This window comes from Gadus chalcogrammus, chromosome 18, assembly GCF_026213295.1.
Source record: "Gadus chalcogrammus isolate NIFS_2021 chromosome 18, NIFS_Gcha_1.0, whole genome shotgun sequence".
Lineage (NCBI taxonomy): Eukaryota > Metazoa > Chordata > Actinopteri > Gadiformes > Gadidae > Gadus > Gadus chalcogrammus.
The window spans coordinates 9,709,350-9,732,442 of NC_079429.1; the positions used below are offsets into that span (position 1 = coordinate 9,709,350).

At 44.2% G+C, this 23,093-nt stretch overlaps 3 protein-coding genes across 4 annotated transcripts in view; 2 read left to right on the forward strand and 1 right to left on the reverse strand.

Moving 5' to 3' along the window:
* Positions 1-151: 151 nt before the first annotated feature.
* On the forward strand, positions 152-14,926 carry mms19 (MMS19 homolog, cytosolic iron-sulfur assembly component). Of its 2 annotated transcripts, none has more exons than XM_056576964.1 (31): positions 152-270; positions 722-770; positions 999-1,099; positions 1,396-1,481; positions 1,588-1,662; positions 2,012-2,081; positions 2,179-2,307; positions 2,427-2,488; positions 3,401-3,487; positions 4,005-4,079; positions 4,419-4,496; positions 4,846-4,984; positions 5,313-5,467; positions 5,544-5,625; positions 5,936-6,061; positions 6,490-6,571; positions 6,865-6,962; positions 7,727-7,888; positions 8,206-8,361; positions 8,610-8,709; positions 9,212-9,314; positions 9,742-9,813; positions 10,162-10,288; positions 10,532-10,638; positions 10,841-10,897; positions 11,198-11,384; positions 11,744-11,826; positions 12,192-12,356; positions 12,577-12,636; positions 12,983-13,083; positions 13,182-14,926. In XM_056576964.1, the coding sequence occupies exons 1-31, from the start codon at positions 183-185 to the stop codon at positions 13,210-13,212; spliced, it is 3,093 nt and encodes a 1,030-aa protein (XP_056432939.1). In that variant the 5' UTR covers positions 152-182; the 3' UTR covers positions 13,213-14,926. The 2 variants fall into 2 exon arrangements, with proteins under 2 accessions (XP_056432939.1, XP_056432940.1); XM_056576965.1 differs by having other exon boundaries at positions 9,745-9,813.
* Positions 13,832-21,966, reverse strand: zdhhc16b (zinc finger DHHC-type palmitoyltransferase 16b). The gene is made up of 10 exons (XM_056576971.1): positions 21,670-21,966; positions 19,850-20,175; positions 19,286-19,480; positions 18,863-18,951; positions 18,493-18,521; positions 18,194-18,327; positions 16,873-16,958; positions 16,242-16,365; positions 15,774-15,844; positions 13,832-15,520 (listed from the first exon to the last, which is right to left on the reverse strand). The coding sequence occupies exons 2-10, from the start codon at positions 20,102-20,104 to the stop codon at positions 15,418-15,420; spliced, it is 1,086 nt and encodes a 361-aa protein (XP_056432946.1). The 5' UTR covers positions 20,105-20,175; positions 21,670-21,966; the 3' UTR covers positions 13,832-15,417.
* The window catches only part of vps35l (VPS35 endosomal protein sorting factor like), an 11,972-nt gene continuing 10,756 nt past the window's right edge, over positions 21,878-23,093 (forward strand). Inside the window, exons 1-2 of the mRNA XM_056576966.1 lie at positions 21,878-22,039; positions 22,621-22,720. Coding sequence (XP_056432941.1) covers positions 22,002-22,039; positions 22,621-22,720 — 138 coding nt within the window. The 5' untranslated portion in view covers positions 21,878-22,001. The remainder of the gene's footprint in view (positions 22,040-22,620; positions 22,721-23,093) is intronic.

Below are 23,093 nucleotides of genomic sequence, written 5' to 3' on the forward strand. Positions count from 1 at the left end.
GTGTGTACACATTTGTTATTCCGATAAAGCCAGTGTGCATTCAAATGTTTGTTTTTATTTATCGTTGGAAATTGTTTCAATTTAGTGACTGAATATACTTAAGAAAAAAAACTAGAGGAAAGTGTGCTGGTTTTGTTAAAACTTTTTGCGCATGCGTAATACCCATCAGGAACCAAGGAACGATGGCTGCGGACAGTGCCTTGCTGGTGTCTCTGGTTGAAGAATTTGTTACTGGACTGCAAGACAGCAAGGCCAATGACACAGCTACTGGTAAAAGCTCGGTTCTATTTCTCAAACAACCTCATGCAGGAACGTAATTGACAGTGTTGGCATGACAGCTTCATTGATGCATCCGCTGCTCTACCCAGCATGTGCTAGCTATGTTAGCATACCATTGCAACATCCAGAGGGTGTTTTTAGGAGATACACCGCATGGTATAAAATCTACCAGAAATGACAATTGAATAATTTAGCGATACTTTGATGAATGACTTTACAAGATCGACTTGTATTACGCATCACTGTCAAATCAAATTGTAATATTTGAAAGCCTGCTTTTAGTTATATGGGGTGTTAGTTTCTGACAGGTTAACCTGTTGTCCCTATTGCCCTGTCCTGTCAATGAACCTTGAACCATGACCCCACTAGTAATGACTTTAACTTATATGTTGTCTTGTCGAATGTCACGTCGCTTAGTTTTTGATTTCTATTTTCTTCACAGGCGTTCAAGCTAAGAAGTTTACAATACTGCAGTTAGTGGAAGCACTTGGGTAAGATATGGCTTTATTACATCCATCCTCAACCCTGTCCAGCCTTTAAAACCGAAATACACAAAAACTTTGGACCAACTGCCCTGAACAATGGACAGCTGAGTCCTAAGCATTTAGGCTGGCTAATACCCATACTCTAGGTTATACTTTTTGAATTTTTACTTTGTATTGCAGTATTGCACGAGACTCGCTATGTAAATAAAGAGTGATTTTCTTCTCCATGTACAGCCCGAGTTTAACAAGCAACACTCCTCACACAAGAGCCAGAGGGGTTCAGCTGCTGTCCCTGGTCATTCAGCAGTGCTATGGAGACCTTTCAGAGAGTGAAGGTAGACGGCCATAGAGGTTCAATGCACATTGTGTTTTTATACACAAAGAAGGAAAGTAAAAAAGTAAATTGTTGTACCTCGGTCTTGGTGAGCTTGGACTCACTCACTGGGCCATCTGACCAACCAATTAGAAAGCTTTATTAATATGTGTAACAATATATTAATTATCTATCTATCTATCAAGCCAAATAGTGAACAATAGCTACCTAAAGGCATTGGGAATCGTTCAGTTCCAGTAATTTACAATTATTTTCTATTTCTAACAATTTTACTATGTATTCATTTTCCGTTTTCAGTGGAAGTGCTCATTGCTTTCTATGAAAACAGACTGAAGGACCACTATGTTATTATACCCTTTGTCTTACAAGGGCTGAAGGCTTTGGTGAGTGGATTGTCGCTTTTCTCTTGAAATCAAGAGAACGCATGTTGCTATTGGAGGGACCTCTACACTGTCAGTTGTGGTAACCATGTTATGTGTGCTTTCCCAGACCAAAAGCTCACTGTTGCCCGCTGGTTCTGCAGTGTCCATGCTACGCTCTCTGTTCCAGGATACTCATGTCCAAGTAAGTCTGCATTGTCCTTTTGTTGCATTGTTAATTTACACATCCGTTAAAGTTATTCATTGCTCCTTGTGTGTCAAAAAAAGGTTGATGTTTGTATTGATTCTCTATATATTTATTCCTTGATCTTTTAAAAAGATTAATAATTATATATATAGAGATAGGCCATGGAAGTTAAAGGAAAAGGTTGTTTCATAATAAATACTTACATAAATACCGAAATAAATGTTCAACTAGGTAGTTGTACTAGTGTGTGTGTGTGTGTGTGTGTGTGTGTGTGTGTGTGTGTGTGTGTGTGTGTGTGTGTGTGTGTGTGTGTGTGTGTGTGTGTGTGTGTGTGTGTGTGTGTTAGTCCCTGATGCTGGCAGAGCGAGCCACTGTGTACAACATGCTCCTAAACCTCATGGAGTCCAGAGAAGCAGGTGAGATGAGACCGACTGTATCAACTCTCTCCTCCTTGTCACATTGAGATGTCTGTTAAACAGTTTGAACTGTTCACCTGTTCGTTCCATTCACCAGAACTCAAAGGTTTGGGGGCAGACTTTGTGTTCGGTTTCGTCCAATCAATGGATGGCGAGAGAGACCCCAGGAATCTTGTATTGGCCTTTCAGATCGCCAACAACATCATCCATAGAGGCTACGATTTGGGTGAGCACACGCACGCGCACACACACACGCACACACACCCCCTTGCCTTCCACAGTTGGACGTCATTTCATAGTAATTCAGACGCTAATCCCCTCTGTCTTTATGTTTGCCGTCGGTAGGTAAATTCGCAGAGGAGCTCTTTGAGGTGACGTCCTGCTATTTCCCTGTCGACTTCAGCCCTGTGAGTCCCTGTTTGTTCAGCTGCCACACACACACCGAAGAACAAGATGAAACCCAATAAACCTAGCAGACACTAATGTCATCCCAGACTTCCTGTGGCCTTGCCCGACCCCGACCGGCGGGGGGGAAACAATAACACAGGGGAGTGTCAATATGAGTCTGGGAGCAGACGGCTGGCCCACGTCACAGAGCCAACAGACCGGCATCATACTCCCCGTCCTAGTTCAGAGGGCTAATGGGATAAATCTGCACAGGAAATGTCGTCTGTTTGCTCGTGCGTTTGCTTTGTCTCTGCCGCCGTGACGGGGTCGCTGTGAGGGCGGTTTGCAAAAACCAGACAAAAGCCGTAGTGGCTCATGACCGTGTTTATCTCAACAGGCAACTGGCATACGGTTCGAGTAGTTAATGGAGCCTGGTTGTTTGGTATCAGTTTGGTTATGCGTGCTGTCGCCGTGCATGGTTGACTCCGCCGGCGGTGTGGGAATGTGTGTATGAATGGATGTAAGTCGCTTCGGATAAAAGTGTCTTGCTAAATGTAAATGTTACCAAGTTCGGCTTTTAGTCGGTGTAGAACATATAATAATGATATTATTTTGTTTTTAATGCTGAATAATAATGCAGATGTTAGATAATGCAGATACAAAATGGATATCTTGAAATGATGGCATATAGCTTAAGATGTTCTTTCTTTCTGTAGATGATGATGCTCCACAATTATGTGATGAAAATGATTTAGTTTGAAGTAGGGGAGCTTATCTTGGCAACTAGGCCCCTTGCCTTATTTCATCAGGATATATCTTTACGACTTCCCCCGCCCTCCATCTCAAGGAACCCGTATTGTTTCTTTTACGAAACTAACAAGTATTCTCTTTTCCATGTCTGTGACCCCTGACCGCTGACCCCTGACCCCTAGCCGCCTAATGACCCCCATGGCATCACTCAGGAAACACTGATCCTTTCTCTGAGGGCTGTGCTCGCTGGAACTCCCCGCTTTGCTGAGGTACTTCAAAACACTCCTTCTACTTCTAGTACCATACTTGTTATGCTACTTTGGGATTTGTTTCTTTAATTTCCGTCGCTATTCAATAGATTCATGTTATGTCGGTGCCTTTGTACGATAACATGGGATAACACCTTATTAATCCCCCAAAACAGTTCAAAGTAAGAGAAGGCGACATAAGAATACAAATATTTTTTTAATCTACCATATTGAAATACATATTTCTATAGCTAGTTTGCAATAGATTTGGTCCGGCAGACATGAAAATGTTATTCAGCAAGACTTGTGCAATGTTGATATTGGAGTCATCCCGTGTTATGATCCTAAATAGCTTTACTAATTAAATTCTCTAACAAACGGCTGATCTGATTTAGAAATGTTTCTTTTGGAAATGGGAATACCTTTTGATAAGACCTACATTCCCCATCAGTATCACTTCAAACATTGAATGTTCATTTTGTTGCATCTCTGGACCTACAAGTAGTTCAACTCCTTGTCTGTTTCTGACCTCTGGTAGTTCCTCCTGCCCCTCATCATCGAGAAGCTGGACTCAGATATTCAGAGTGCTAAGATTGATTCGCTTCAGACCCTGGTAAGTGAAGTCCTCTTAATTTCCATTTCACATCGCTATCTCATATGCACTCACATTACTTTATTATTCCCAAACGTTTGCTGGGTAGAAGGAATTTGAATCCTACATTAAATAGCAAATGTCTATCTATAGGTTGTCTCCCACAATGCATTCTAGGTTTGAGAACTAAAGATGGAATGTGAAACGCCTGTTGATTAGTAGACCAGCATCCCAAGGCTGCAGCTTCATTTTTAAGTGGTAGTTTAACGTCGTGGGCACGAAAAAAGTCATTAAATTGTGACGGAAATGAATGTGGAACAATGGCGTGGTCAGACAGTGTGGTTTCTTTTTCCCTTCCAGACCGCGTGCTTGTCTACATACGAACACAAGGACCTTGCAGAATTCCTCTCTGGGCTTTGGACCTCCATACGCAGAGAGGTACGTTTTAGAGTAGTTGATGATGGCATAGAGGTTTGTGCAAACCAACGACAAATACAACACGCAAGCACAGGTGATTCAAGACTTTTTGATGCTTTGTTTGACTTATATATTTGTATGGTACCGTCTGAAGTATCTCTTATTATATAGTCGTACACATGTAACTGTTTTATTTTTATTTTCTATCTCACTTAGTCCTGAAAGAGGCATCTGAACTATTCAGAACTAAGGCTATCTAACTAAAATAATGTGAAGATAACTAAACATATCCAATTCAAGGCTAGGTAACTAAGCTGATCTTAATCAAGGAGAGCTAACTGAGCTGATGCTCCTTTTCCTGGATGCTCAGGTCTTCCAAACGGCGAGTGAGCGCGTGGAAGGTGCTGGCTTGGCCGCCCTCACGGCTCTGACCTCCTGTCTTTCTCGCGCCATCCTCAGCTCCGACTCTGAAGATTCCCTCAACGCCTTCCTGGACGTGGTCCTCAAAGGTATGCTCTCCATTAAGAGCATGTTCAACTGTCAAGTCATGTGTCATCTTTCTACCTCTCTCCCTTTCTGCATCTCTGTTAATTTTCAACCCTTTTTATATGTGGTTGTTTTCCTTGTGAAGCCCTTTTGCTATTGCGGTTTTGCACCAAAATGCGAATCATGATTGGTTAACTCTTAATTGGTTCCTTTTTAATTGGGCAACTATGAGTTGTGCTCATAGTAGTACAAATGTTTTGTCCCTCTGTAATCCAATTCGCTACAGCCTGCCCTCCACTGTTAATCCCAACCAAATGGAGGATTTGTGTACGCTGTTTTCTGTGTCCTCAGACTGCCAGCATCACCTCTGTGAGCCAGACCTGAAGCTGGTGTGGCCCAGTGCCAAGCTCCTTCAGGCTGCCTGTAGCGCCTCCTACAGGGCAAGTCATATAGTGGCAGCCGTCGTCATACCTGGTCTCGTGGAGCAGTACAACAGCAGGACTCAGGTATGTCAGGAAAATGTGTGTGATTGTGGATGGATAGATCGATAGAGGAATTTTTCTCACTTCAATATCCATTTAGTGTGCCCACAGGCGTACTATTTTAGAGGTGTTGCAGGGATTCATCCACACGGTGAAAAACACCAGCCAGTCAGAAGACGACGGTGAGTCCACAACTACGCTCGTCTGAAACCGGCTCGAGGTCATACACATCTCACAGGAACAGACTAGGTGTCACAAACCTTCCTAGACAGGCTTTTGTAGACGTATTTCTCATTAGTGCAATGCATTTTTCTAAGGCAAATATTTCCGACCTACTCGGACGAGATCAACGGCAAAACACTCTTTGAAAAAGGGTTAGCCTTCACAACCCTTCATAACCAGAACTCAAGAGGCACTGCCTACCCCGCCATGCCTCAAGTTGGAGTCATGTGGCTCCCCTCACCCCTCCCCTCCCACCACCCTCTCCCACAGGTCAGAATGTGCTGTTGGCCCAACGGGACGCTCTGTGTGCTGTGGTGTTTTCTGCGCTGGCGGAGAACAACTCTGACCTCCAGGTCACGTCCATGCGGGTCCTCTCTGCTCTGGGACAGCAGAACGGTAGTTACACACTAAACACTGTATGCGTGCATCTACAGAATCAACAAATGCTAATATCTTCGAAAACAGGGTATGAACAAAAAAATTGGGCGAATACAATGATTGTAACAATGGTTACTGCTCCAATCAGTTTGACTCGGGCAAGGCTGCCTAAATCAGCCATCAACCCCACAAACTCAACAATGATCTTGTGGATATAATGTTAAACTTCGAATGGTTGGCGTTTATTAAATCTTTAGATCTGTTGCTAGACATCAAACCAGGGAGACGCAAGCACATCATTATTTGCGTTTAAATGTACCTTGCCATAATTGGGCCTCTGGGAAGTGACATCACTACATCAGCTTTGAAACAAGTTTTCTCCCATGAAGACCTTCTGACCTTCTTCGTTCTCCCCTTCATGTGATGTGTCTCTCTACCGCTCCAAGGTCTGCTGTTGGAGAGTGACGTGGAGCGGGCGGTGGATCATCTGAACAGGCTCATCCTGGAGGAGGACGACAGCAAAGTCAGGTTAGATGAGGGGCAGTCCACTCACACATTCAGGCAGAACATATACAAAATATCATTTCTCATTGCTACAACATGTGGATTTATACAGTTAAATTAATAGACAGGCAGGACACTTTAATAAGATAATGTAAGATAACTGCGGTTACAGTCATAGCATTCAGCTTTAGGGTGTGTATCCTTTTTTTGGCTTTCAGTTCTTCCTTTTACAGATGAACCGAGATTTGATATCAAATGACGCTTTAAACCACATCTTTTCCATGCCTGAGCGAGCTTCTATCTGTCTGTCCATCCAGTGTCTCCGTCATCGTATGTGCCGAATCTCTGTCCCGACTGCACCCAACAGTATTTATCACCAAAATGGTCCCAACACTCAAACAGGAGATCTTCTCTGGTAAGCTCTTGGTTCTGGCCTATAGCAGAGGTCCATCCAAATGGTAACCGCCAAGTTGTGCAAGGCAAATGGCAGGAACAGCGCCATCCCTGGTGGAACACGAGACATAGTCATCACTGTATCAGACTAAAGTAGAAGTGCTTCATCCATAGTGACTTACAGTGAAATGAGATGCAGGTACCCAGATTACATTGATTAACAGCTGGATCCAAGATCACGTATTGTTAAAGGGATACTTCACCCATTTAGAACCGGCGTTCTATCATTATAAAATCGCTATTGTAATATAAATAAATATATAAATAACTATCAGTCTAAACCAGTCTCCCCTTGGCCCATTTTTTCTCATCTAATTTTCTCCCGAAATACGTCATTTCGGGAGAAACCTCTTATCCCGCTGGAAGGGCCGAGGCGAGGACTAAACACACTTTTGGTGGCAAATTTTTCCACCAATAAGGAATGAGAGGGGGCGGGAGCTCGCGTACTGAGGAGGCATGAGGGGGACGGGAGACCGACAGGTGGGCGGGGCAGCGAGCGCAATGCACTGTGGTAGTTGGAGGTTTTCTTACTTTGAGCCAGAGAGACCATGAAAACACTCTTTCTGCCTTTTTTCAGGCTAGGATGAACCGATTTCAATTTTTTTTTCACATTTATAATACATTGAATTATTTAATTCATAAAACCTTCATATTCCCACCGGTGAAGTATCTCTTTAACTAGTATACATTTTCACATTAAATATCTTCCACTCTGTTGTGCCTCAGAGCCCATGGTCCAAGGCGACGGTTGCACGCCATCAAATGAGAGCTCCCAGCATGCAGTGCGTCAGCGGTGTGTGTCCGCCCTGGCGGCCGTCTCCACCCAACCAAGCGTTGTCCGGGAAAGTGCGCCGGTCCTCCTTGAGGTCCTCAAGTCAGCACACACAGGCAAGCTGTTAAGTCTCTCGCTCTCTCTCTCTCTCTCTCTCTCTCTCTCTCTCTCTCTCTCTCTCTCGACCAGCTGGTGTATAACAAGTACTTTGTGGCCTATATGATGTAAAATTATTTGTAGCATTTATCTATGCATAGTTTCAATGATAGTATGTCTAATATACTGTTGATAATGTCTACCCCAACTCTTCATAATGATATTCTGTCTATAGAATACAATTATTTAGATTAAAATAAAACATTGATCTCTGTTGTGACGCCCACATTTCCCATCCTGGATGAATAAATGAAGGGTCTGTCTAATGTCACTGCAGGCAGCGGGGGCTTCTCTGTGGACGAGGTGGTGGCCGTGTGCTTCAGCCTCCAGAGGATAGCCGACCAGGCGCTAGACTCTGAGGAGACTGGGCGCTTCTTTCATGACATCATCATCCCGCGACTGCTGACTCTGGCTCTACAGGCAGCGCTTCAAGGCAAGCAAAAGGGATTTTTTGCCATGAAATTACAGAATATGAGGCTATTCGGAATTGACTGTATTACAAACCTTTCATCTGCATCTCTCAACTGTTAAAACGCATTGCTGTTTTAAGGATTTAAACCAGCAACCCTCCTTTCACAAGCCATTCACAATGATAAGATCCTTAATACAATTTTAAAAATAGATTTAAGATGGTGTTGTTTTTACACACATTTGATTGAAATTGGGTGTACGTTTTGACAGGTGAGGGGTCTCCTGGGAATCGTAGTCCCCTGGTGGAGGAGGCGGTCCTGTCTGCCATGGTGGGAGTCATCAGCAGCGCCTGTGCTAAACTACAACCTGAGTCAGTACTACTCTATACACTCCTGGAACCTCAAATCAACCCAATAAGACATGTAAAAGAAATGGCAATAGTAAGCCGCTTTTGGTCAGACCAATTTGAGTCTATAGAGTAAACCTTATCAACCCACATTCTACCCATTCGTTTTCGGAAAAATACGAGAAAAATTATTTGGAACAAAATGCAGTGAAAAATGTACTTAGAAAAGCACTGAAAGTATTAATTTGATGTAAACCCACAATAACCTAAAAGTAAAAAGTTCAAAATTGTTTGGTCTTATTTTATACACTACGGTATATAAAAACCTATACACTTACGCATAGTCACATTATTATCGTAGATGTCAATAAATTATATGATCGACATATGTCGTCAATAACCTCACAGTAAGAACGGATATCATCTCATATCCGTTGCCCTCCCCCAGCCTCATTGTCAGTTGTCTCGTGAAGTCACACTGTGGTAGAGTTTGGTAAGGCTGATGTGGTTTCCTGTTTATCATCAGGCTGGCCGGGAAAATGGCTTCCAGGGCGGTATCTCTATTCCTGGAAGATGATGTCTCCTTCCTGTCGGACAACTCCCTCCCTCCACACATCCAGCTGCTTAAGGTCAGAACGATGCACAATGTCTGGGTCCACGTAGGTCGCTGATCCTGTCTTCAATGAGTGTACTAAACAAAATGTGTCTCCCTTTTTTTAGAAAGTGACACTATCAAAAGTCGGTAGTTGGGAGGTCTTTGTCCTTCATACACAGCCTAGCACCATTTGATTTGATTAATTTATTTCTTTGTATTGTTTAATGTAGAACTTTTGAGACGGAAATACATTTATTCCTAGTTCAATACTCTCAAACAGGGAAACTCGATTCTTTATTGAGTTAGCAATGCAAAGGAAATAAAATCGTTCCTCAGATTCTCTTCAAGTATATCAATAATCCATTGTTGTCTCTGATGCGGCTTTCCGCTCACTTCAGTTGTCATTAGCATCTTAACCTACTGGAGACCTTCACTCCTCTGTTTCACTGCTGCTCCAACAGCAGGGGGGGTCCTGGAGTCGCTCCCAGACGGTGTGTCTGCTCATGGCCTGCGTGTGTTCCCTGCCTCGCAGCGTAAGTCCACCTTAACACTTCACGACGCAAACGATGACTGCTTTCTAAATGGTGATCCACACAGTTCCGTTGCAAGTATCCATGTAAACATATCTCGAGAAGATTGTTTAACTCATGTTGTCCATCTACCAAGAACATGAAGATATTGCCGGTTCAAAACTATAAACGTAACGTACGTGTGTTCGTGGTCCTCTGCACACCCGTTACGTTGCTGTTGTCTAATGCTTCCATCTTGAGCAGGTCACCATTGAAAACGTTTGTTCAATCCAAAAGAGAGCAACGGTTTACACCAGAACCCTACACCATGCGGGCTGCAGCTAACGAGCGTATGGCTAACCCATCATCCAGGTGGAGGTGCCCCAGGTGGAGCGACTGATGGAGCAGCTGGAGGAGCTGAGCATCACCTGTGGCCACGTCCCGTCCTACACCGCCGCCGCCAAGTGCTACGCTGGCCTGGTCAACAAGAGGCCCGCGGGTCAGTTCAGTGGGCTCACACCGGCACACGAGGCCGGAGGAACACAACCGTACACAATGTCGGATTCGACCTTCTCTCAACAGTTAAACTCTCAACTGGTTTAGCCAGCTCTCATTATGTATGCTTTTAAGCTGTGTTTAGATGATATCTTTGCAGGATAGTTCCAGGGGAATACTGTATCCAAATCTTTTTTGTATTTTGACTTGGGTTGTCTATAGTTTTCCGGTTGATTGTGTTTTTCAGGGGATTCTCTCAATGCCTTGATCCAGCGCAGCACCAAGAGAGTGTCCAGTGAGTTGGACTCCCCGGCTTCTCCTCACCGCACCCAGGCCTTCACCCTGCTGCTCTGGGTAAGACGTCCTCCAGCTCCCCTCTTCAACCAACAACCACGTGTTGCTTCAATAGTAGGAAGGACGGACGGACGATTCCAGAGGCTCAATGGTCCATCGTCTTTGATCCGATCAGACCAGAGATGGTCCATCGGCTTTGATCCGATCAGACCATCAAATAGGTCTGTGATTATCCAGTAAATTGCCCTTTCTTTGTCTTCAGCTGGCCAAGGGCCTGCTGCTCAGATACCACCCTCTCTCTACGGCACTGACGGACAAGGTAAGACACAACAGATATGTACACACGGTGTTGTAGTAGTAGTATTATTTATCCCAGATTTCGTCTATGATTATTAGAATCCTGTCTAATCTTAATAATTAAATAATAATTCAATTCTGATCTCATTCTGGTGACAGAGCAAACAATGTGCTTGCTCTGTCCATCTTTACATTCCCAAATCTAAACTTAAAATCCCAACACAACAAACTGATTGGTGTGCATTGCCCCCCCAAACAATAATATCCCCCAAGAGACACACACATGTGGGCAGTCTTAAAGCGTGTGTGTGTGTGTGCGCAGCTCTTCGCCCTGCTGGGGGACCCGGAGCTGGGGCCCATGGTGGGCGACGGCTTCTCCCTGCTCATGAGCGACTCGCCCGACGTCCTGAACCGCGGTTGCCACGCCGACGTGCGCATCATGTACCGCCAGCGCTTCTTCACCGAGAACTCGGCCAAGCTGCTGCAGGGGTTCAACTCCGCCGCGCCAGGTACACGTGGTAGTACAAACTGCTCTAGCTTTGTACATTTGAATTAGGGCTGAACGATTTGGGGAAATAATCGAATTGTGATAATTTCGACCTATAATGCGTTTGCGATTTATTAAGCGATTATTATTTTTTTTTGTATTGCCAACACAACAATGGAAGCAATCAACATATAAACTGCTCTTCCCTTTAGGCCAGGCCTATATTTTGAGGTGAATTAAAAATTGATGATACCTTTTAATCACAGCCTTTGATATTTGCAAATCGCGTTCTATTACATCGCGATGTCGGTTTGATTTTGATTAATCGTTCAGCCCTAACTTGAATCTATGAAATGTAACCATCTGTTTTTCCTTCAATAGACACAAAGTCATCCTACTTGAAAGCCCTGTCCCACCTGGTCAGCAGCCTGCCCAAAGAGGTTCAGCTCACCGAGTTACCAGCGGTGAGTAGAACGCATGGGACCATGGAGGGACTTCAAGAAGGGGAGTCGGCTAGCGACGTCAGTACCAATGGCTTTTACTCGTTCTTAATCATAACCAGAGGACTGAAAAAGAAGGAATGGATGTTTCTTAGTCTAATGATTCTGATCAATCTACAAAAGGACCTTGACCAGGCTAGGGAACTCTCTCAGCCTCATCGTAAGGCTTGACTGGTCCTCACTATCTCTATCTCGCGCTGCTCTCTTTCCGCGTTATCCCTGACGTGGTTGATTCATTCAACCTTGGTAGGATATGTGTGGTTCCCCATTGGTTCCTGCAGAGGGCGCTGTTTCCCCTGATATTAAACGTAACCACGGTATCCTTCCAGCTCCTCTCCCTGCTGCTGGAGGCGTTGTCGTGTCCGGACCAGGGGGTCCAGCTGTCCACCCTGTCCTGCCTGGGGCCCGTCCTCACTGAGCCTCCCCCCGCCCTCATCCAGCAGCTGGAGGCCCTGGTCAGCCGGCTGCTGGCCCTCACCTGCAGCCCCACCATGGTCAGTAGTGGGTGGTGCGTCAAGGACGAGGGCGCACTAGACGGGGTTCAAGAGGAGCTTTGAATTATCAATTCCGAGTGTCCCCCACTCTTGCAAAAGTGATTGTATGTCATTGTAATGAGTTATTTATCTGCTTCCTCTCTCTTGATCCCTTCATCTTTTATCTCTTCCTCTATGCTTTTTTCCTGTATCTGTTTTGTGTGTTTTTTCTTTCTCCCAGACTGTAAGGATAGAGTCATTGCGGTGTCTCCATGCCATGTCGCGCTTCCCTGAGCACGAGGTAAATCAATCATTTATACTGACCCTGTTAGCCGTGAGTGTGAGTGTAGTCCAGGTGGTGAACCTAGGTCTGTGTGAGCCCTGTTTAACCATGTGGGTGTAGTCCAGGTGGTGACCCTAGGTCAGTGAGCCCTGTTTAACCATGTGGGTCTAGTCCAGGTGGTGACCCTAGGTCAGTGAGCCCTGTTTAACCATGTGGGTCTAGTCCAGGTGGTGACCCTAGGTCAGTGAGCCCTGTTTAACCATGTGGGTGGGCTCAAGGTAATGCTTTTAGCTCTGTGTTCAGTGTAGTTGTGTGTTCCAGGTGATACCTTTTAGCTCTGTTTTTAAGTGTGGTTGTGTTCCAGGTGATCCCGCTGCGGGCCAGAGTTCTGCGGGCACTGGCCAAGCCTCTGGACGACAGAAAGAGGCTGGTGAGGAGCATGGCTGTGCAGGCTCGAGCAGATTGGTGAGGCCAACGTCACAACTAAGGAATACACTTAAGGGTGATTTTCAATCAGGTGCATTGGAAGTATTAAATACAGCTTTTATCTATGTGCTCATTAGGTTCCTCTTGGGAAGCCCAGGTGGGAGGTGATCTTCATGGTGAGAGGAAGTGGCGAGAGAACTTCACGATAAGAGTCCCAGAAACAAGACTGAATTCCATTCACCAAGGCCTTCAACTGGGAGAACACACCCAAAAGTGATTTTCACTCAAAACGTTTTCAAATCTATAAATCTATCTCCGTAGGTTTTTAACTCCTTCTTTACTATTATTATTTGCCTTTGTTTATCAACGCACAATTGAGAAGATTGTGGCAATGTTCACGTTGTCATGATGCTCAAAATCGGAGGGAGATTTAAATGAAGATTATTAAATGTATTTGGCAGACATAGATTGAGTCCATCCCAAGTAGCCGTTATTACTTGGTTTACAATCGTTATGTGCCATTATGTAAGGGGAGCAGAGCAGCAAGATAAACTGAATGACATGCTGCTCCAGAAATATGCCCCTTTGCTCATGGGTAAAAACATAAGACTGATCAATGAATGGATACAAAATAGAATGTAAAGTAGTAGTAGTAAATTAAATATGAAATAGTACATTTGAACATGCGGTGTAGATCCACACATGGCAGAGTTTAAAGGTTCTGGTTTGAAGAGAAACCGCACACACTGGGCATGTATGTGTAGGTCGAATAACAGCCAAGCATGAATAACTTGAACGTCTCAAAGGAGCACTTGAGGCAATGGCACAAAACAAGGCTCTTTAATATAACACGCATATTCTATCCCGCCAGACCCTCTGGTCTCAGTACACACGTCTTAAAAATCACAAATGCCAAACCGTGAGCACTTCAGTCAATCGATTTGATTACAAAAACATCTTTAATGTATTTTTTTTTTCAAGCCAGCTGCAGTGCGTATATGTAAACCAAGTATTAACATTGAACAGATGCAAACAGGAAGTAGGATTCACCAGTGTTTGAAGAGATGAGGGTGAGGCGGCTCAATGCGATTGCATTTCAATAAGGTCAGCTAACTGTGTACCTCACACTGAATAACTCCATGGATGATATTTAAAATGTTTGATTAACATGTTATTAAACTTTTTTTTTTGTAATTGGTATAAAATGTTTTTCATTTTAATTCTACAAAGCTTAAATACACTTTAATCAATTGCACTCAAAAGTGAAGTTTTCCTTTATAAAAAAAAAAAAAATCAATTAATGGAGAGCACAGCTCTCAATGGTTGATAAAACCACTTTCACTATGGCAACCAAGGGGAATACTCGCCATGCTGATATGCAGTTACTCCATTTATCAAAGTCCCCTTCAAGGCTGGCCATTTTCACAAGGCAAAGACTCATATTCACATCTAACAGGAACTCTAAACTACGTTAAAATGCATGTTTTACAACAATGGTCCTTGACTTGCATTGTAAAGCTCTAGCATTTGTTTTTAACAAATAGAATCACTCTGCAAGTATCATAGCATGGGTCACCGTTTGATCTTCAGAAAGGTCTTCCAGTTGACCTTTCTCTGAGCAGTCTCCACAGTTTTGCGGTAAGTCTTTTTGGCACCATGTAGATCCAAACCAGTGGTGGTCATGAACCCTAATGGCAGACGACCAACGTAACAATACAACTGCTTGCTTAGCAGGGCTGAGCCCAAATAAAAAAGTACAATTTTATGTTAATGGAACAAAGAATAAAGCTGGTGGACAAGCCAACTGGAAAGCACTGAAAGGTGCTCATTCCAGGTGTGAATGTAAAGAATAAATTACAATTTAAACCTGATCCTTTTTAAAGCAAATAAGGTTTAGGGAACAGGATATAAAAGAAGGAAATGTGGGGCATCAAACTAAGCAAAAACCGACACAAATTTGACAAAACCATAAACGTCAAAATTCCAGCAGGAACCACCCGGGCGCACACCCCCAACATTCCTACTAGGTTTGCTCTGAGAAACGACCTCCTCAAAACTAAACCTTGACTCCATCAACGTTTGGATCTCATTTAGACCGATGTAAAGGCGATAAGGAGGATGAAGAAGCCCTAACATGATGTACTGATGCAGCTTCAGAAGCAAAGGGGATCATCAGAATCCTTCATCTGCAACTTGAGAGTCGGTTGCTGGTGTTGGACAGAAGCCAACTGAACAACATAAGTCAGAGAAAAGAAAACAAAGGAATGTATCTGGAAGTTCTCCTGTCCCCCATAAGTCAGTAAGATGATGGAGGTTCAGCTGGAGCCTGGACACGGCTAGATCTTGACGCAGAAACTATTGATCCATGAAGGGTCAGATAGCCATGGGGTCCTTCCTGGTGTACACGCAGTCCCATGTGATCCCGTCCCCAATGGGGGGGTGGCTGGAAGGCAGGAGCACCCGTGTCACCCAGTCACTAGAGAGGTGAGAAGACCTGTGTTAGGCCATTGATATTACATGTCATATGGTCGACACTTTAACAATCAAAGCGCTTCCCCCAGCAGTGCTATGGCGATGCACTACCATTTCACATTATATATACGTACTACTCTACTGTACTAACTTTAGACAAGGTTTTATAGCAATGGTCTTTCAGGACACTGCTACTACAAAAAATTTAAATAAATAAATCACTTTCCAAAAAGGAAGTTGACATTAGAGAAGCTCACCTGGGCTTCTCCACGCTAAACATGATCTTCCAGTTGGTTAATGGGCCGTGGTGGTATGGGTTTCTGAAGACCTGCATTCAAAAAAAGAGACAATAAATCAGCCAAGATACCACAAAATGGATGTTTTCTGGATGTCAGCATCATGATGGAGATATAGATATTAGATATCTATCCATCTATATGATAATGATAGCGGGGCGTAGACACAGAAAGATAGAGATAGTAAGAGCCCTAGCGAGATAGAGTTACAGCTATAGAGATTGCTGGTAGATTAGAGGTAGAGAAAGCCAAATAGGCGATCACCCAAGTGGACGAGAAGTTTAGAGTACACTTAGTGACTCTCCCTGAGCAACGGGTAGGCATCAGAGAAACACAGCGGCCACTGTATAATCCCGCCTACGGGACTCCAAACGCGTGCTAAAACCAGCAGTTCACTTAAACACACATGGCCAGGGACCAGGACGTCACCTTGCCCAGCTCCCTGAGCCGCCGGATCTCCTTGCGGTTGATGTGGCGCTCCACGCTGGTCTCCCCTCTGCTGATGAGGATGCTGTGCCAGAGGGTCAGTGCCCCCAGCGCCACCGCCACCGAGCTGGGAGGAGGAGACATTACACCCCGACCCCACTTCACCACTACAACTGAGACTGCTGTTTACCACTCTCTGATCCAAAGAGACTAGCGCCGCGACCAACGATGGTTTTCATAGTGGAGGATTTTCCTCCGAATTGAATAATCATGTAGTCTATGTAATGATATAAATAATAGCAGATGCCAATCACAAGGTCCCTGGCTGGTTTGCCTGCTTCATCGGACAAGCACCCGAGAAAAACGTAACTACTATATCAAGTATAAATTGTGTTTCGGTCGTGGGAGGGACCAGAGATCACCGGATGGATGATATTCAATATTGGGGGCTCGAACCGAGTGCCTTTGGCTAAGAGTCAGCAGCCTATCCGCTAAACTATCCGGTCAAATTAAATGTAGCAAATTACTCATTTACCTCACAATGCTATAGTTTATATCCGCTGGTTAAACGGTGTAATTCTGGACAGGGTAAGATGTCAAAGACAAAGTGTGAAGAGTGGAGACGGTTCCTGACCTGGTGAGCACCCAGAGGAACACGATAGCCTTGTGAGCGGTGGTTTCTCTGAAGGTGAAGGACGGAGGGGAGGGCTTGAATAATTCCTACAAATCAAAAAAGTTAAAGCGGTAAGCAAATTTCATACAACAAGGGTTAATCATCTATGTACTTACATCCACATTTAGTATGATAGATTGTTTATTCCCAGTGCGTTACAAGACTGTGTGGAAAGTCCCAACCACAACCATTGAACTCAACTCAATAAACAGGTCAGCCTAACAATGGTTTAGGTCCCACATCCAAATGATGGAACACAACTACTAATATGGGCAGAAAACACGATGGTAGCACCAGTGGAACCTCCAAACAGCCCATTAAATGTGTACTCCAGTTTATGTGTTTACCATCTGGCCGTCAATCAATGTTTAGATGAACCCACTCTCCTGAACTACGGTGAACACGAGACCAGCCAACAGATACTAGCCGCAGTCTCCCGTTTCACTTGCTGCCTTTGGCCATCCGAGCTTGTGCCGTTGATCTCCCTTTTTAATCGCTCTACACATCTCCCCGACTCTCCCCCTCGCGCTGTACCCCTCTCCACCCCTTGAAGGTACAACCTAATATAGAGGAGGCACACCGCTAATGAGCCTTAACAAACTGCCCGCCTCCCGCCACCACACTCTGAATCAACATGTTTTGTGTCGTCTGGAATGCAGAGATATTCAGCACCTTCCGTCAGCGCATCGTATTCCCGGTTTTCCATTTTGTATTGTTGCTGTTGTTTGTGTGTGTGTGTGTGTGTGTGTGTGTGTGTGTCTGACGGTGTGTCCATGAAAAAGGAATTTAAAACTGGCCCCTTAAACCTAGCCCTGAAATAAAATCCATCTGAAGAAAGGAGGAAAGTGTAGTTACCCTGGCCTAACTGAAGAAGTAACTTCAGGTTTAGTTAACCTATTCCTTGATTACCATTATCCGTTAACCCTATTGTTTGATAGTATTTCATGATAAACAAAGATACCAGCTGTCCTTGTCAAGGTCATTTGAATATTAAATTAATTTGTTTTTACTTTAATAATTTATGCAAATCATTTAGACTGTGAAGACAATGGTAAAATGCTAAACTAAAGTACAAAATGCATAACTTATTTTTTACTCACATTTTGTGATCAAGTCACTAAAACTAGTCTTATAACAATGTACTGTTGATAAGCCTCGACAAGCCATTCCAAAGTCTACCGTCTACTGAGATCGGCATGTGTGGACATGTACGCCCAGATACATGATGGCAAGATGGATCAGGCTACCACCCTGAGAGACGGGGAGGGAGTGAGGGACTCACCTCTATAGCGTTGTAGGCCTCCGTGAACATGTGCCTGGAGCTGACGCTGCAGTAGATGCAGGCCAGCATCATGTAGAGGCAGAAGGAGTAGAAGTAGCGGTGGTTGAGATGCCCAACACAGTTGTTCAGCCACGCTGTGGACACGGAGGGGTTAAGGAAAAACACCTAATCCACCAGGAGAAGGAAACCAATTCGGAGAACTAATAGTTGTTGCCGAATCTTGAGGAAACCATAAGTCATGGAGGATCGGTGAAAACGTGTAACCAACTTAATATGAGGGCCGATAGTCACAAGGATACGACAGTGGTGGTCCATTTTCAGAATACACCTGTGATAAAAATCAATAAATGCTTTAGTTAATAAAGAAACAAACATAAAAAGCACCATACTTTTGTTCTGATACCTATAGGTTCTACAGTATTGTCAGTTGTTTATGACCAAGTCACACTTTTTCCTAACGCTCCCAATTTCTGTGATCGCCCAATAAAAATAAAAAAGGTCTGCTAAATGTAAATGTTATTAACATGATTATCCCACTTAATATACAAATTTGCTGAAAAATGACAGTTGAGTTTACTCTCTGTCACTCAACCAAGAAGGCCTGATGCCAGACAGAAGTAGTGCATCCCAGAGCCAAACTGTGTTCATGGCTGTTTGAGGTGGTCTTACGTGTTGCAGATGCTGCAGTGATGGGTCCTGGCTGGCTTTGGAACGATACACTTCTTACAGATGGACACCGCCGGAACGTCGCTTTTGTCCTGATGCCAAGAGAAGAAGATAAAGGGTGAGGATGTCTCGGTGTGATGTGGGGGGGGGGAAGGAGTTACAAGCATCCAAGACATCTCATTAATCACGCTGTCCTGTCAAGCAGTCAATCAGTAACCAACACATCCAGTGTGAGTTTCAACAACATTCATAGCTACACATGTGATGGTTTAATTTTTAATAAACAAGATACATACACTTCCGAACTACATGACTCATTGTTCATCATGATCAATTGTTAGGTTTCCAGTCTTATTTCACAGCCATATTGTATGGAGTCAAGCCACCTTTATGAACGATAAGAACATTTTAACTTCCTTGGATCACCTTTGGTGGCCGTCCCGGATGGGTCGTGGTGGCCTTGTAGTAGTGAAACACCACCATTACCAGCAGCCAGTGGCCGCAGAAGAGGTGCCAGACTATCCAGGGGGCCGGGTAGGTGCTGAGGATGACGGGCAGCACGCACGTGTAGACGATGATCACCACCGAGGAGATCAACAGGACCACCAGACTGACAAACGCCTGAGAGGAGGAGAGGGGAGGAGAGAAGAGGACAGGAGGAGGGGATGACAGGAGAGGAGCGGAGATGAGATGAGATGACAGAAGAGCAGAGGAGAGCAGAGGAGATGAAAGAAGAGCAGATGAGAGGAGAGCAGAGGAGATGAGAGGAGAGGAGAGCAGATGAGAGGAGAGGAGAGGAGCAGTGAGGGGAGTTGTGTTGAAGTGAGGTGTGGACAGTTCATGCAGGGGTGGTGGGGGTAGAGAGAAGAAGAAAGAAAGCGGAAAATCAAATCAACAACAAATTCAGTCTCATAGCAGCAAAGTCAAACAAAGCATAGTCCCTTCACACACGACTTGAAATGAATAAACAAACAACATCATGGAACTCACCACTCCAAACCAGCGGGTGACATTGTCAACGATCCAGTACACGGGCTCGAAGGCACAGTCCAGCAGCGTGTCCGAGTTGGTGAGGCTGTTGTAGTACAGGGAGCGGAGCAGCAGCTTGGCGTAGCTGCACAGCTCCCCCGCGCCGCCGCCGCCCCAGCCCTGCTTGTGGCCGCGGCGCCACGCACGGCACCGCCGTAGCACCAGCCGCATGGCGCGGGAAAGCTTCCACGTCCAGCGGCCGCCACTCAGACGCATGCCGCCGCCACCTCCTCCTCCTCCTCCTCCTCGACCGCTCCCACCTCCACCTGCCCTGCAGCCACCGACCTCTACGCACACACACACGCACAGCACCAGGGACCAGCAGTTACACAGGCAGGCCACGTAGAACAGCAGCTCCTCGTAGTGTAGCCTGATGGCCGGGGACGTCGACATTGTTGTTCTGGTTGTTCTTGTGGGGCTCGGGGGGGGGGAAGTTTGGTTGCCTCACGTGTCGTTGTTAAAGTTGGTTAAAAACTCCAAAAGACAAACATAAAGGAGGGTTCCAAAAACCAGTGGAAGCACCGAATTGATCCAGAACCGAATCGAAGGGATTGACTCTGACCCTCTCTGACCAGCAATCCGACAACACTAACAAAAACAAAACAGTGCAATCCAACCCGCACTCTATTGGACAGATGTCCGTCGTTAACATGCCAAAGGCTATCGGATGGTGATGACCTGATACCTGGTTTAGAATAAAGAAATTTTCTAAGAACCTGACGGTGGTTGAGGCAGAAGTGGGTAACCTTATATATAAGGGCACATGCAGGAGGGGTGAGTTTCCTGACGAGGGAATGGGGTTGGTTATATGATCCGCGGGCCGGTAGTTCGTGAAAGTGAGCGTATTGGTTACACAGGGTAAAAGGCATGGCTGGTATCCTGATCAACAGCAGCATTGGTGGTTCACTAAGATGTGTGACCCTTAAATAAAACAACAGAAGGGGTGGAGGTTCCGATGGGTCTGTTTTGTTGTGAAAACCCAATTTCAAGTAAATGGGTTGGGTTGTTGATACTTCTGATGCACATTTCTATGATGAATTGATATAAAAAACATATTACAGCTTATTTTATTGTTATGGAACATGGAAGGCATCTTTGACAAAGTTGCATAGATAAACCCTCGATGCACCTTAATGGCATGTATCTTATAGCTTCGGATACCATTATTTCTGTCTTGACCACATTATTAACGTTTGCAAAAACGAGTTGCCTCCGGACCTGCATTAATACAGGTCTTTATACCCAAACAAGTGTCATATAACACTGTAGTGATGTGGTACTAAACGGCATTGCAAACTATGGAAACAAAATTGCCAGGCGTAAAGGTTAAATCGGATTGAGATCACTGTGTCAATGTAATAGGCTTTAATCTGTCCTCCTACACAAGGCATCCATGTCACCTTTGTTAACGGGGAATGAAACACGTTAAACATGATAGTTACATGATGTAACTGTAGGTGGCAGGGGCTCAATATGATGATCGTCGCACAATAGTGCTTGACTTTATTGTAATAACCTATTGGGGCGTGTGCAAGGGTCTTGGAGAACAAGCCTCATCTTGAATACAAATCTTTTCACTTTTTAGTATGATGTGTTTCTCGTTATAGTTCCTAGTCCTATCTAAATCAGCTTCTCAGTGCTATGCCAGCTGACTTGAAACAGGGAGGTCTGCGTTTGTGATAATCTACAGTTTAGCCATTACCATTGAACAGACAACATCAACATGGTATATTAAATACATGCGAAAGAAACAATCTGCTCGATTCAAACCCCTCACTTACCCTTTCAAGTGAAACGATTGAACCGGTTCACTAGCACATGATCAACTGGCTTCTGCAGCCTCCATTGGAGATGATGGTATCAATATTCATAGTGGTTCTTCCCTGTTCCGCGTGACACGCTCGTCGTTGAATCATGGGAAATTGTGTTTTTTTTATCGTACGAAAACTCGAATGAACATATCCGTTTGGGTCGCAAGACGCATCATACTGCCATTTACTATCTCTCATCAAACAATTTAGATGTTGAGAAAAGTATTGCACTCTAATGCGACATGTGTCAGTTTATAAAAAACGATACAGGGAGTGGTTGTGTATAACCAGGAAGTAATCAGATGTCATATGACTGCAGAAACATGGCTGCGGTGCAGTGGTAAGATGCTTTTTTCTGAAGGAAAGTGTTTCTATCATCGCCAATATTTGATTGGCCGAATGTATTATGTAATATTTGTATTTACAGTTGTAATTTTGGTATGCTCGTTTCACTTAAAATGTATTTTTATTTTATGTTTGTCAACATTACACACAGTAGCCTGGCATAGGCAATATCATTTCAAGTAACAGTGTTCGCGAATCGTTCGTTAAGTTTGATCGAGTGTGAACTTTTAAGACACAGACGATGCATTGTTGTAGATAAATTGAAAGCTAAAATACGTGTGTGTGTGTGTGTGTGTGTGTGTGTGTGTGTGTGTGTGTGTGTGTGTGTGTGTGTGTGTGTGTGTGTGTGTGTGTGTGTGTGTGTGTGTGTGTGTGTGTGTGTAAAATAATGGTGGTATGATGATCCAAAAAGTGAGCTGTCATTTTAAATCCATCATGCTCATGCACTGCAAACCCATTGAAGTGCATGCATTAGGCTTTTGACGCTATTGGCAGATTAACGTAAACTAACGAAAACGCAATATTAAGATAGTCAACACATTGTTTATCATCTCTGACTGCCATCGATGTTTAAAGGCATTCTCGGGAGCGCCGCTACCAGGCGGAGCTCCAGTCCTCTCGTCTGGAATGCGTGCCGGTGGAGTTTGGAGACTACCATCCTCTAAAGGCAATCACTGTACGTAAAGCATTACTTAAACGAGACCTTGATCGGCAGCAAGTTCAAGTCGTATCCATAAGCTATCATTGTTTATGTCTTCCTTCCTCTCTCTTAGCTAATCATTGAAACATTTATTTTTGACCTTTCCTCATCGATGTAGAAAACCCTTTGATTGTAAATAAAAAAGGTTTTACTTTTTCTTGTGTGAATTATATGTAAATGAATGTTATAAGTTATAACTTATGCACAAAACAAACCTAATTGTTCCGCTCAAAATGTGTAGAATATAAAGATCTGACTGAATACATTAACATAGCCTCGATAACAGTACATCAATTAACATAACATAGCATACTGTAAAGTATCATGCATGACATAACAGAGATGGTCA